The sequence below is a fragment of the Pleurodeles waltl genome, chromosome 2_1 (assembly GCF_031143425.1).
Source record: "Pleurodeles waltl isolate 20211129_DDA chromosome 2_1, aPleWal1.hap1.20221129, whole genome shotgun sequence".
In the NCBI taxonomy this organism is placed as follows: Eukaryota; Metazoa; Chordata; class Amphibia; order Caudata; family Salamandridae; genus Pleurodeles; species Pleurodeles waltl.
This window is the reverse complement of record NC_090438.1, coordinates 640,275,221-640,289,432: the sequence shown is the minus strand read 5'-3', so window position 1 is coordinate 640,289,432 and position 14,212 is coordinate 640,275,221. Positions and strand designations below refer to the sequence as shown.

Below are 14,212 nucleotides of genomic sequence, written 5' to 3'. Positions count from 1 at the left end.
ACATAGGACAATACGAAACCCTCACACCTGAGACACATACACACACTTGACACACCCACACACACCACCATAAAACACACACACATACATCCCATCATCCTTTGCAATGCCAAATCAACGTCAGCCAACAACTACGGACACTCACTACACCCACAGACCATAAACACATCACACACAAGTGCACACCACTCACATCACACACAACAGCACCCCCCTAAGCACCCCTGCTTCACTGACAGGGAGCTGCGGACCATGGTGGACAAAATACTCAGGGCAGGGCCACAGCTGTTTGGGGCACAGGTGCAGCAAACATCCATCGTCAGGAAAATTGATCTATGGCAGAGGATTGTGAATAAGGTCAACGCAGTGGGAATCCATCCACATACAAGGGACGACATAAGGAAGAAGTGGAACGACCTGCGGGGGAAGGTACGTTTCATGGCGTCACAACATCAAATTGCAGTACAGAAGACTGGTGGTGGTCCCCTGCCTCCTCCACCTGAATACAGCGACTGAGAGGAGAAGTTCTTGGCTATCCTGCACCCGGAGGGCCTCACTGGAGGACTGGACTCTGGTAAGTCACATATACTCCCCTACCATTTGCACGTCTGTAATGCATCTGTCACCCTACCCGGGTCACTACCACTAGACACCCTATCCAATACACATCCCCTATACACCCATACCCATATCCTCTGCATGCCCACACCTCCCCACTAACCCCCAAGCCATCCCGGTAGGCACAATGACCATCCCAGGCACGTACTGTAGGCTACACTACATTACCCACAATGCACCACCAATCCCTCAACTAACAATGCATGACACCCATCCCTAAGGGCCCCTGCATGCAGATCACTGGGAAAGTAAGCAAATTAAACAGGTGGAAAGTGCTTGAAGGGATATGGTAATAATAGGTTAGGGTGCAGAAGGCAGGAGTATTACATGCCAATGGTAACAACTATTACATTAGACAAATACACCACATCTATCATACAAAGGCACAGTACTGTCAATGCCATATCCCCTATGGCACTACAACTACACCATCACCCACATGCCACAATGCCCATAAATTGCATTAGTCACAAAACAATATTTGTACCACCACACAGGTACCACTGCCCATGCCACCCGGCCAGAGGTGCGAAGAAGTGCTAGTCAGTCCACCAGCAGAAGATGGCCCCAGTGACAACAGTCCAGCTGGAAATCTGGACCAAAAGGAGTACCCTGGCCCATCCCACAGCCCTGGACACTCACCCCCCAGAACACCATTGACTCACTCAACGCCCTCACACCAGTGTCACCAGGCCACTGACTGTACAGAGAACAGAGTCACCACCCACCCCCAGGCAGGACGATGAAGGTCCCAGTGCAAGTGGGACTGGGCGACCTGTGCTGGGGACACAGGCACATGGTGCCGGGCCCCTGAGAGGGTATCAGTGGGCCGGGGGGTGGGTCAAGGAGGAATCTGCTGCCCATGAGGCCATCTCAGAGGCCCTGTGGGCATACCACCATTCCCAGGACAAGATGGGGCAGATCCTGGCCATGTTGCAGGAGAACCAGAGGCTGTAGGTGGCACACCAGTAGAAGACTATGGAGCAATGGAAACAATTGAAGGCCAGCATGGCCTCCATTGCAGAGGTGCTGCTGAGGATGCTTGACTCCTCCACCCATCAGCAGGCCCCTTCCACTAGCCAGGATACAGCCCAGCCCAGCCCACCACCTCAGCAGCAGCCAGTGGAAAGGTGGCCCTGCCAGAGCATGCACAGGCCACCAGCACCCCTCTGCCTGTAGCCCAGAAAACCCCTCGCAAATATGGCCGGAGACCCAGACATCCCAGTAACACTGTAGCCAAGACCAAGCCCAGCGCCAGGAGGTGACTGCCCTGAACTGTCTCCCTACTGTGCTTCTGAGCCACCTTGTTGACCATCCACTGCCATATCTGCATTTACCTATGGTCCCATGGACACTGCCCCTGTGCTACCAGCAGCTTTGGACCTTGCACTGAGTATATTGTTCACCATCTGCCCACTCCCTTGCACTGTATGATCCCTATTGTCTCACTCTTTCAATAAACACTGTTTGAGCGCACCAACAGATTTTGTTATTTATTCAAAATGCATGGTGTTGAAAATTATCATTTATAATCAGCTTAGTACTGATGCATGTAAATGTAGAAGGGATCCAATGTACTGAGAGGGGTAGGCAAAGTTCTTGTCACAGCTTTGGCCAGGAGTGTCCACAAACCTCACCGCTTCCACCGTGATGTAGCAATAGCAAAGGGTCAGGCAGCACTGCAACACTGCAACTGAAATCCTGCCAGGATAGTCAGATTCACAGTGCAACATTTACCTGAGACTCATTGGAAGTAGAGCTGAATCAGCTGATTCTTGGAGTCCACATCTTCCCCCTCTCCATTACTAGCCTCCATCCCCTGGTGTCCCACGGAAGGCAGTGCACCATCCTCCACTTCCAGTAGTAGAACATGTCTCCTGAGGGATCCTCCAGACATATGCAGGCACCTGAATCTGGCCTTCGGGAGCCCAAAGGTCCTCTCAATCACTCTTCTGGTACAACCATGGCATCATTGTACTGGTTCCCTTCTCACCCCTGCCTTCCTAGGATTCCTCACAGGTGTCAGCAGCCACTGCATGTTAGGATAGCCAGAATCACCTGGGAACAGGGGAGAAATATAGCACGACACAGTCGTAGAATGCCAAACAGGTGTTCAGTCAGGTAGCAATGCAAAACTGTCATATGCACACTCACCAACTAGCCAGGCTCTGTCTCCCTGTACTTGTGCCATGAGTTGTGGGACACTGCTGTTGCTCAAAATGTAGGCATCATGGACTGATCTTGGGAATCTTGCTGCCACCTGTGATATGTATTGATCTGCAAGACACACCACCTGTATGTTTATGGAATGGAAGTTTTTGCGGTTCTGAAATACTTGCTCAGTGGCTCTGGGGGGGAGGAGGGCGTATGAGGAAATATGGGTGCCATCAATGGCACCAATCACATGAAGGATGTTGGCAATTGCATAAAAATCAGACTTAACTGTGGTAAAATCTGCCCTTTGTAGAAATAGTATGTAACTCTGGAGGTGTTGCAACAAGGCAGTTAGGACATTTGCCAAAATGTTGCTGAACATTGGCTGTGACACACCGGATGCCATGCCCACAGTTGCCTTAAAGGATCCCGTAGCCAAAAAATGTAGGACAGGTAGTACCTGTACTGTTGGAAGGATAGCATAGGTGTTTCGTTTGGCAGGCAGAAGAGCAAACTCAATTGGGCACACAGCTCACAAATTGTGCCACGGTTCAGACGATAGCTGATGATAATGTGGTGCTCTTCCATTGTAGCCAGTTCAACAAGGGGTCTATACACTGGTGTAGCCTTCCATCTCCACATATGTCGATGGCTATGGTGGAGAAAAACAAAATGATGTGTAGAGGTCAACTGTCTGTATATAGGTATCACATACATTAATACACAATTCAACACACACTTGACTGTAGAATGTTGTGGGCAGCCATTGTACACATTAATGACGTGTTGAGATTGGTGTGCCAGAGACACATACACCTGTAGGCCTGGATGCTACCATGCTATCGGTCATGGCATGTGTAATTTCACCATTTCGACACACATAGGTATTACTATTTCGCCATAAACACTGTCTCTGTACTGTGTATACACAAGTTGACCTCGTAAAATGGCAGCCACCTGTTCCACATGAGGAGGACAGCTGGCGTTAGTCGTCATGACGGCAGGCGGTCAGAACCACCGTGCAACTCCTCACTGGTTAGCATTGGTGTCTATGGGGAACAGGGGCCAACATGATCAGTGCCGGCGGTGACTGTGCACACCACAGTGGTCCTCACCACCATTTTGTGTAGCCCTTGACTCCTGTACCACGAGACGGCCACTGCTCCACTGCGTGTGCTGCTGTGTCCTGCCTCTGGTTGTAGAAATGGCACATGCTACCGGGGAACGGGCCCCGGCCTTCACCTCCAAGGAGTTGGAGAAGCTTGTGGACGGTGTCCTACCCCTGTATGCCAAGCTTTATGGCTGACAAGGGGACCAGTGGGTGGCATTATAGTGTCCTAAGAGTGTGTGCCAATGCAGCGGATGCATGTGACTGTTGGATGTCCCAATGGATAGGTGAAGTGACAGGACGTATGTGTTTAGAGGCATGATTGGGAGTCATTGTTTGAGGTACAGATACATGTAGTGTTGTATCCCAAGTGTGAATGTAGAAGCTAGACCTACAGCATTTTTTTCTATGTGTCTCCCATGCAGGTTAGCGCCCATCAGAAGAAGGGGATGTGGAAAGCCATCGTCAAGGAAGTGCCGACCCTTGGGGTCTACAGCCGGCGGAGCACCCACTGCAGGAAGCGGTGGGAGGACCTGAGATGCTGGGCCCAGAAGACGGCAGAGGCCCAGCTGGGGACGGCCTCCCAACGAGGAAGGGGTGAATGTCGAACCCTGACCCCCTAATGGCCTGCATTCTTCAGTGGCCAATCCTGAGTTGGATGGGCGCTTGAAGGCAGCACAGCAGCCACTAGGGGGTGAGTGCCACCACTGTTCTGTTTGAAACATGTAGCTGGGTGGGTAGCAGGTAGCATCTGGGTCATGGACAGGTGTGGGCATGCAGCCGGCCCTCTGAGTCACAGGGGTTGTGCAGTTTTCTGGATATGGGTGGGAATGTGACCATGAAACGGGTCCTATGGGTTAGCCTGTGGATCTGATGTACCACCTCATCGTTTTGTCACATTGTAGTGGAACTGGATCACTCCCAGATTCCCATAGTCTGCCTGGAAGGCAATGTGGGGACTGGAGGGTGATGTGGTTGGACAGTATAGTGTAAGTATGTCAGTGTAGTGTGGGAGCTGGATTTTCTATCATGAGTACTTACCTTAATGGACTTTGTAATGGTGAGGGAAAGTTTTTGAGATGCGCATGACTGCATTTGTGCCTACATCATATGTGTATTGTAATTGACAGCCTGCATCCCTTTCTTTTTGTACCCCACCTTCTCTGTCAGCTTGTCTCCTTGTATGTATTAGCATCTTCAGGTGAAGGAGAAGGGGCAACGGCAAGTGGGGATGCTGCAGCCCAGGGACCCAGGAGGGAGAGACCACCGACACCAAGGGGATCAGTGGGTTGGCGAGCGAGGGAAGCACCACGGGGAGGAGAGTACCACTGCTGGTAGTGACTCCGATACCTCCTCTGATGGCAGCTCCCTGGTGGTGGCAGACCCTTCTGGGACTACTCAATCTTTGCCATCTTCTACCACCCTCCATACCAGCTCGGGCCTCCCAGTAGCTCCCCACTGATTTGACTGTGCCCGCTCACCCAGGAGAGTGGGCATCTCCTTTGCCCCAGGCACCTCAGGCCCAGCCCCAGTCAGCCCAGCTGCCCTCATTGAGGAAGCTACTGACTTCCTGAAACCCATCTCTGTAGGGCAGACAACCATTGTGAATGCCATCACGGGCCTTGCATCACAGATACAGCGATGCAATGCCTACCTGGAAGGCATTCACGGTGCCAGGTCTGGACTACAGAGATCTTTTCAGGCTCTGGTCTCCTCTTTGACGGCAGCCAGTGTCCCTGGTCTTTCCGCCCCCCCTCCCACCACCTCTGCCCCTTCCAGCACCCCTCTCCCCTCACCCATCCCATGCACACATGCAGACAAGCATACACCCAAGGCAACACCCAAGAAACTCCATGTGACAAACAAGCAACACATGTCCTACGACAAGGATGCACACACTCCACATACAATTGCAAACACGACAACATCCACTTCCCCCACTGTGTCCCTCATCCCCTCCCCCTCCTGCTCCTGCCCCCATTGGCACAGTCACCACAACAGCAGTCATCCACACACGCACCCCAGACACCACACCCGCACTCACCACATTAACCTACAAAGACACTTGCAGCACACTCACCACACCAACAGACACCACCACAACATCCGTCTACACTAGTTGCCTGCCTTCTCCCACTCTTTCTACCCTCCTCCTCTCAATACACACAGACGCTCACACTCATCCACACAACATTCATCCACCAAACATAAGCAGACATAAGCATGCACCTGCATCCACTTGCAGCAAACCTACACAACCTACAACCACTCCCTCAACCTCCACTCCCAAACCTGTCTCCAAAGCCCCTCCACCTGTACCTAAAAAGGTTTTCCTTTCTGGTGTTGACCTGTCTGAATCTACTGGCCCACCCTGTCTTGCCCCCAAACGTTCCCATGGCCTCCCCAGATCCAGTCCTTCCCTTTCAGGCTCCTCCACAGTCCTCCATTCCTGGTCCCCTGCCCCTTCCCCAGTCAGTAAGAACATTTGTAGGAGACCTGATCCCTCTCCCACCCCCCGGTCCAAGCCCACTCCTACTCCTTCCAAGGGCAAGCCCAAACACTCACCCCCTCTGACTCCTAAGCCCAAGCCCCCCACCTTCCAAACATGAGTCTCCACCGTGCCACCTCCTCCCCCTGAGGGGCCTGCCTGTCCCATTGATTGCCCTAACCTGTGGAGGCCATGGTCATGGTAGGAGTCAAGTATGTGCCTTGTTGGCACACTCGGACATTTTCTATGGACTGTCCCAAGGCCTTGCTAGTTCATAGTTTATTTTTCTTTCACATACTCATTTAATATATCTGGCCAACACGCATGTAGGTGGCAATGATTTTCTATTGTCCTGCATTTTAATATGGGAAGGTCGTGTACACAAGTATGTGCATCCATTTATTTAATTCTCTGCATGTGTCAGGAATGTATATATCTGTGCTGAGTGAATACCTTGTTTAGCGGGTGTGTGTTGGTGGGGAGGGTGTGTTTGTGTATGGTTGTTGGTGTGCGTGTATGTGGGCATGGTAGTCGGTGTGGGGGTTGCTTGTGGGTGTGTGATTGTCCCCTTCACTCCCTTGTGTGCTAGGCGCATGTACTCACTGTTGCCATCTTTGCCCGCGGTCACGGTTCTGGAGATGTATCGCACGGATAAGCACTGGGAAGATCTCAAGTTCACGATCCATGTCGTCGTTGGCCTCGTCTGTGTCCTTACGGTGAGTACTTTCCTTTTATACAGCTCCTTTCTGCCAGGCTTTGTGTGGTGGTGGTGGTTCCGCTCCGAAATAGTGGCGGTGGGGTGAATCATAAGGTGGGCGGGATGGGCCTTTCCGCCGGCCTGAAGATGGCCACTGCCATCGGCGGGGGTCGTATCGCACTGGCGGTGCAGGCGGCGAGGTGGCTGTCTTGCTCACAGCTGCACTCATAATACAACGGTGCACACCGCCACCGGGTGGTCCAACTACGCCATACTCATAATGACCACCTACGTTCTACATTTTCTATGCTAGGGATTTTACATTTCATGTTTATTGCAAGATGGGGTGGTGGGTTTGTATTCACAACTCTCATCTTCACAAATTATTTCCCTTTTCATTGTTTGTTATCCTAATCATCGCAGCTCATGCATTTTACCGTTGATTGCAGTCTTTTCAATAAACCTATTGAAAACTTTCCTGCATCTCATTCATTGCCTGTGTGTGACTGAGACTTATTGCTAATGTGAGAAAAGGATAACTTCCATTCCACCACAACTCCCCTGAGATGTCGCACTCTAGAGTACATGTGTAAGGCTACCAGTAATTACATTTTACTGTTTGGGCTTTTGGTGAGGTACTGCTTGTGTGCCACGAGGGTTGGGCCAACAGTTGAGATTTTTTGTAGGCGTGACTCAGTCGCCTACAAATAAAAGTGCTGTCATCCCTAAACCAGCAGTCTCGCCTGGGATCGTGAGTCCAACTACGACAAAGGGCGGTTTTTAACTGTCTATGGCGCCAAACATGCGTCATTAAACCATCTATGTGACAGAGCCTCAGATGGGACTAACTCAGAAGTTAACAATCGAGATTGCAGAATCTATCCTTTTAAAGCCTTCTTGTATACAGCAAGGATCATTTCAAAATAAAAAGCTTCATCATTCTCAATAATTAGGCAAAACATCTGGGTCAATCATCCTATTTTTACTTATGCCCTTATTCTTAGAGTACTCAGTCACACAGGGATTTCTTAAAGGACCAACTGATTTCACATTTATGTTCCAAGAAACAGCAAGAGGATTATGACGGCTAGTGTAATTACTAGGAATTTCAAATTCATAAAAAAAAACACGACAAATATCAGTTGAGATAGAATAAAATCAACTGTGTTCTCTTTCGAATTCCTGTAAAATGTGTGAATTTGCCTTTTCTCCTTATCAGTCATTTTATTTATAAGGTTAAATCACATTTCAGTATGGGTCTGTTTAAGGCCCCACCATAAAATGAATGTTTAAAATGGGTTGCTTCCTTATTTCTCTGATTCTTAAAACCACAAACATGTTGGCCACCAAACTCACAGATGGAATATTAAAAACCTCTACCCATGTTAAAAAAAAATGGGATGAGAAATGTTCAAATTATTTTTTTCCTAAAAGAACATCAAATAGATATCACATGGGCAGAATTGTGGTTAAAATACTATAATAAAAACGAATCAGTAACATATCAAATGGGCCTGGGAGAGAAAGAAGGGTGACCATGAAATGCAGTGAGGACCAAACATCTTTGGTTTGATTCAAAATAGATTTAACTGAGACAGAGCTCCCTTTGCTGTTAAGGGGATGGTGTGCTCGTAAAAAGCGTGGAAGGCATCAATATAAAAAAATACTCCCTCATCCAAGTCTCCTGGTAGCAAATAATATAAGCACTAACAAAGGATAGTCACCCAGGGTTTGAATTTTTAGAACAAACACCCACAATATTCCAGGAAATGGGGGCCAAACCATCGTTGGGTGAAGGAGGAGAGAGGGACAGGGGAAACATCTGCAGTAGGGATATCAGGGTGAGGAGGTTCTGGCACAATACAGGGTTCAGTGATCACTTGAGTACAGCATTGATCATGTTCTGGTGAACATAACAGTCATTAATGTTATAGCCATCCATAGGCTTGAGATGATTCATTGTAGACACATTAAAGCAAAGTTGCAATACGACCTGCAGATCCTGCTCCATTCAGAAAGTTGATGTATATTAGACATCGCGGGGATTGGCCTGTAAAAATTCACCAATGGATAGCCTGAATCCTGGTTTGTGATCAAATGGTAAAAATGATGTAAAAGGTGTCTTACTAAGCTTCGCATTGTGAATATCAGCGCAGCGGATCATTTTAATCCTAGCCAGTGCACTACCTTAATTTTAGTGTTGGACCATCCTCCTTCGAATGAGGAAGTTGTGGGGGGGGGGGGGGGGGGGGGGAGGGAGGGAGGGAGAGGACTACTGGAATATTGGAGGTAAATGCTAAATGTCTTTACAATGAGAGGGAGCAGATTTCCCCTCTGGCGTTCCACGGATTGTAAAGAAGTGTACTGAACCCTTTTGGGCATGATATTTAAATTGTTCACAAAAGAAATGGGTTAAGCTTCTCTCATCAGTTTCAATAGTATGATCTCTCATGGCCATAGGCGGAAGAGGTAAGGCCTCCAGATAGGGAGACAGACAAGTATACTCATTACTTACTCATTATTATATTTTGCCAATTATCGGTTTATCCTAGTCAATGATTGATCTGCCTTATCTGTTAGCTTGGCTTCCATCTATTGGCAAAAGTCAGTCATCATTAATTCTACCTTTTGGAAAAATTTACTACACAATTCCAGGACTTGATTTTGAATGTCTTAGCAATCCACACCACCAGTCTCATGATTGCAATTATTATCAACCAATCCTGCCTTAAGTGATTGTGAGGATGTTTGCCTGTGTGAGACCCAAACAGTTTTATGTTGTGATCGCAATGAGTTCTTTGCCAATCTGCTAACATTCTCCTTTTCCTTCTTTTTGTATGGAGTGGGGGCAAGTAGACTTGAAGTACTTTCCCCCACTACAATATCATTCCTTGGACTAGAGCAATGTGGGGAAGGAGAGCGAATTACAGGGACTTGAATTCCCCCGTTGCTACACCCAGTGCGGGGTTGTCAGCCTCAGTTTGTGGACAGTCTCCTCAATTTACAATAAAAGTTCTTGGCTTCAACAGGAGAGAACAAGACTGCCACTGGACTGCATCAATCCTTTGTTCAAAAGTTTCCAGTTCAGAAGGTATTACACCCACAGAACTTAAATAGTTAGTAATAGCGGTCATTGCCTTAGTCATCTCCCCTTTGTTAATTTTAGGTGCCATAGCCTTTCTCTTACCAATATTTGCATTGTAGAAGAGAATAAATTGCCTACCTTTTGCTTATAAGTCCTCTCAGCAGGTCAACAACATTCAGGACCAAGAGGGGTGGCCCAGCCCACCCTCTAACAGGTGCAAACAAGTGCCGATTGGCCCACTGTAGGCCCAGTCTTCACTCAGGCGAGTGCCTGGGCACATCTCACACCAGGTTCAGAAGTGCTGTAATTTATGGCACACCCACAGCACTTGAGCAGCATTTCTGGCTCCTTGGCAGGCACAGGACTGTGGGGGACTGAGTCCCTGCCCCGAAAGTCCAAAAGAAGAGTCCCGCGCTGCGGGCAGAAGCGATGTAATTTATGGCACACACATAGCACTTGAACAGAGTTCCTGCCTCTTTGATAGGCACAGGAATGTGGGGGGCTGAGCCCATGCCGCTAAAGTCCGAAAGAAGCATCTCGCACAGCAGGCTGAAGCTGCATAATTTATAGTGCCGCCACTGTGCTTGAGCAGCATCCCCACATCCTTGGCAGGCACGGGATTTTTAGGGACGGAGTCCCGGACCTTGAAGTCCAAAAGAAGCATTTTGTAATAATGAATGCATACAGAACTGCTACACATAGACAGTAGTGCAAGTTTGCCACCCTGTTTAGGCTGCAGCTCTGCCGAACTGAACAAGCTTTGTTTACTGATAGATGACTGTCAAAGAAAGTTGTTTTAAAGATGGAGCCCACAGATACTATGACAATCCTGAAACATATTTCTTACTACTCTGAAAAGGGTCACCATTACAACATTACTCAACCCCGTGCGGTTTTTAGGTGCTTCCTGAAGATCTGCAAAAGATGACAAAGGCAAGGGAAATATCGAAAGTGAATTTTCCCTTTTTAAGTCGCCTAGGAAATATGCAACAAAAAAACGCTGAACTGATTTTCACCAAACTTGGATGAGGTGAAGTGGCATGGTCCAAATCCCAGACCTTTTTGACAACATGGAAAACAACCCAACATTTTTTGTAAAAAAGCAAAAAGTCTGTCAGCCACATGAAGCAAGCAATTTCGACATTTCAAAAGATGGGAAGCTCCCTTTTGTAACTTTGTCAATAATGCATTTATTTATTTATAATTGTGATTTTGTTAGTGAAAGTGTTCAACTTTAAAGTTTTTCCTCCCATCTTGAAAATGTGATTTTGAGCTGAATTAAAATAAAAGCCTCTGTGGCACTAGGGAACCATGATTTTTAATAGCTAACTGACTGGGTGAGTGAAATAACCTCTGCAGCAAGAAACTACGTATATTTTGGATTATAAAATAATGATTTTTAAACAATATTTTATTTTTGAAATTGTAATTCTGCAATAAAATCTTGATTTTAAAGATGCATATGTTATGCCAAAACTACAACTTAATCTTAAATATTTTTTTTATTTCTGAATAACTTTGTTCTATTTCGATGATTCAGTACAGTTTATAGCACACAAGTCCTGTTTTGGGCTCATTTGTTAAGCTGTGTGCGAATCTGCCAACGTGGGCAAAATTAAAAGGGTGAGTCAAAAAAGTAGCGTATTTTATTTTACATTTCATACAGCAGAAAATTACTAAACAGAGTATATAAATAAAAATGGAAAACATTTAATATGAAGATAGCATCATGCTCAGATATGCCAGATTGGTGTAACTATGTAGAGCAGAATACATTTGTGCTATAAAAAGGGGTTGGCTGGATTTCCTGTAATCTGATGTACACTTTGACCATGTTTTCACAAATTGCTCTAAATCTGCATTCAAGAGGAAACTAAATTAAAGACAAAAGTCTTAGTTAATGAAGGAGTTCAAAGATCTAAGAGTTGACTGGCTGGCTGTGACTTGATTTTTTTTTGTTATGGCCAACATTTTGTTATGCATGGGATTCACAAATGACTGTGAAACCTATGTTGTAGAAAATAAGTGTGTAGGGACATATGAGTGCAGGATGAACATCAACTGACCCAATGGGGAGTGTGGGGGTGTTAGAGAGATTGATACTGCCCTGAAAAACAGCCATACATTAAGCTTTTCTCACAGTATCATCAGATCACCTCAAAGGACCCATGGATGCCACATCTGTCATTTTTTAATAGCCAGATTCACACATACCACCGTGGACAGAACCAACCACAATGATTTTGTGGAAGGGGACATGCAGTGCTTTAAATGGGCCAGTAGTGAGTACCAGCACTTTTTTATTTTGAGAGGAAGAGTACCGGCATATCTCAAGACAAACGTAATACTTTCAATTGGAGAGAACCGGCACTTCTCAGAAACAAGCAAGTACTCTGGCACAGAGTACCTGCACTTAAATCTTTCCATTTCAAGCACTGGGGACATGTATTGTCAACAGAGTGGATCCAAAAGAACATTGGTACACTGCAGAGCCCCAGTGCCAATCTGCATCCATGGATTCAACATGCAATCGGGGGATTTAACCTACAATGCCACTGAAAATTGACAAACATTGTGCTTAAGTTGTTTTGTGGACACTGGGCTTGATGTAGGGCCTGCCTGGTCTTTCGCCTATTCCTGCCCCACTTCCAGGGCTTTCTACAACTGTGTTGAAGGTATTGGCAGTTGGTTTGGTAGTTACATGGGCTGGGTGTAGTTAAAGGCCAGCGACAAGAACTGCACAATTTATTCGGTGAATAGAGGAGCAGGATGCAATACGCTGCAGGTAGCTAGGCCCTGCACCCAGTCTATGTTAGCTTGTTAGGTTTCTGGACACGTGGAATAGGTGGCAGGCCATTTCAAATGCCATGCCATCCCATTCTGAGGTGGGAGTACAGTGACAGTGGGCCAGGAGGTTGAGCATTTAATGGTGGTTTCTGGGGTATTTGTGTCATTTTGGTGTTTTTGGAAAGGATGTGCTTTACTGGTCAGGTCAGTCTGATTATCTCAGGTGATGCACTTTGGTGGCCAAGGCGATAATTTGATGTGGACATACAAACCTAAGAAATTTAATTTTGGTTGATCATTGGTTATTCCGTATGGTGCATCCTGTCTGTGATCACTTGAGATGTGTATAGAGAGAGCATGAAGCCTCACCAAATTGTGTGTGTGTGCGTCATGTAAGAATGCGTAAAAAGCCCAAACCTAGTAGGTAAAGTAATGGAGCACTGTACCAAGAATGCAGAGGAGTACAGAACCATTGATTACTTCAGTATTCATCTAATAAGACACTGAAGGCATTATGTGAATAGCACGAATATTTAATCAAGGAAACCATTATCATGGCCCATCAACGCCTATTATGGTGTGAAAAAGAAGTTATGTTCGATGAGATGAGTTCCTTTTGGGGTAAAAACCTAAAGGAGTGATGGCAAATATTTTCTTGTATATAGCATTCAAACGTATTACATAGATTCAGAAAATTACATCATCTTAATATTACTTCTATATCACGAACCATAACAAATATCTAGATTTAAGAAAGAGTTACAATACAATGTTTCTTACCTCAGTCCAACCGTTCCTGTTATCACAGCACAGATGGCGGCAATCAGCACACAAAAGCCCCAGGCCAGGTAATTGCACCACTGTGGTAATACTTTTTGAATATGGAAAACTGGCTGTCCTGAAAGGCTGCTGCACTCTAAATTAATAGAAATGTATAAGTAAAATGTGTATAAATAGTCACATACAAAGATTACTGAACCGCTTATAAGCCAGAGGCACCCATCTATTCATGACAAATGAAGCATATTTGTTTTCTTTTGAGTTGCTAAACTATTCATAAAAATATGGCATGTCCTCATGAGCAAAGCATCAAAGTCATGTACAGTACGAATATAAGTTATTCATTTTCCCCTGAAAAGAACCAGTTAACCATATAATAATGGAGGACTTCTTCAAGAAATAGCAGTTACACCTTACTAAGAAGGTTACTTCAAAGAGAAAAATTAGGTTTGAGTTTGTCTCATACTCCTGACACCTCACACATATTCCTAAAAG

General features: G+C 46.4%; 1 protein-coding gene across 1 annotated transcript in view; it reads right to left on the bottom strand.

Annotated features, from left to right (window-relative positions):
• Positions 1-14,212, bottom strand: part of PKD1L1 (polycystin 1 like 1, transient receptor potential channel interacting) — a 1,079,023-nt gene that overhangs the window by 324,661 nt on the left and 740,150 nt on the right. Inside the window, exon 49 of the mRNA XM_069216140.1 lies at positions 13,718-13,853. Within this exon, the coding sequence (XP_069072241.1) occupies positions 13,718-13,853 (136 nt within the window). The remainder of the gene's footprint in view (positions 1-13,717; positions 13,854-14,212) is intronic.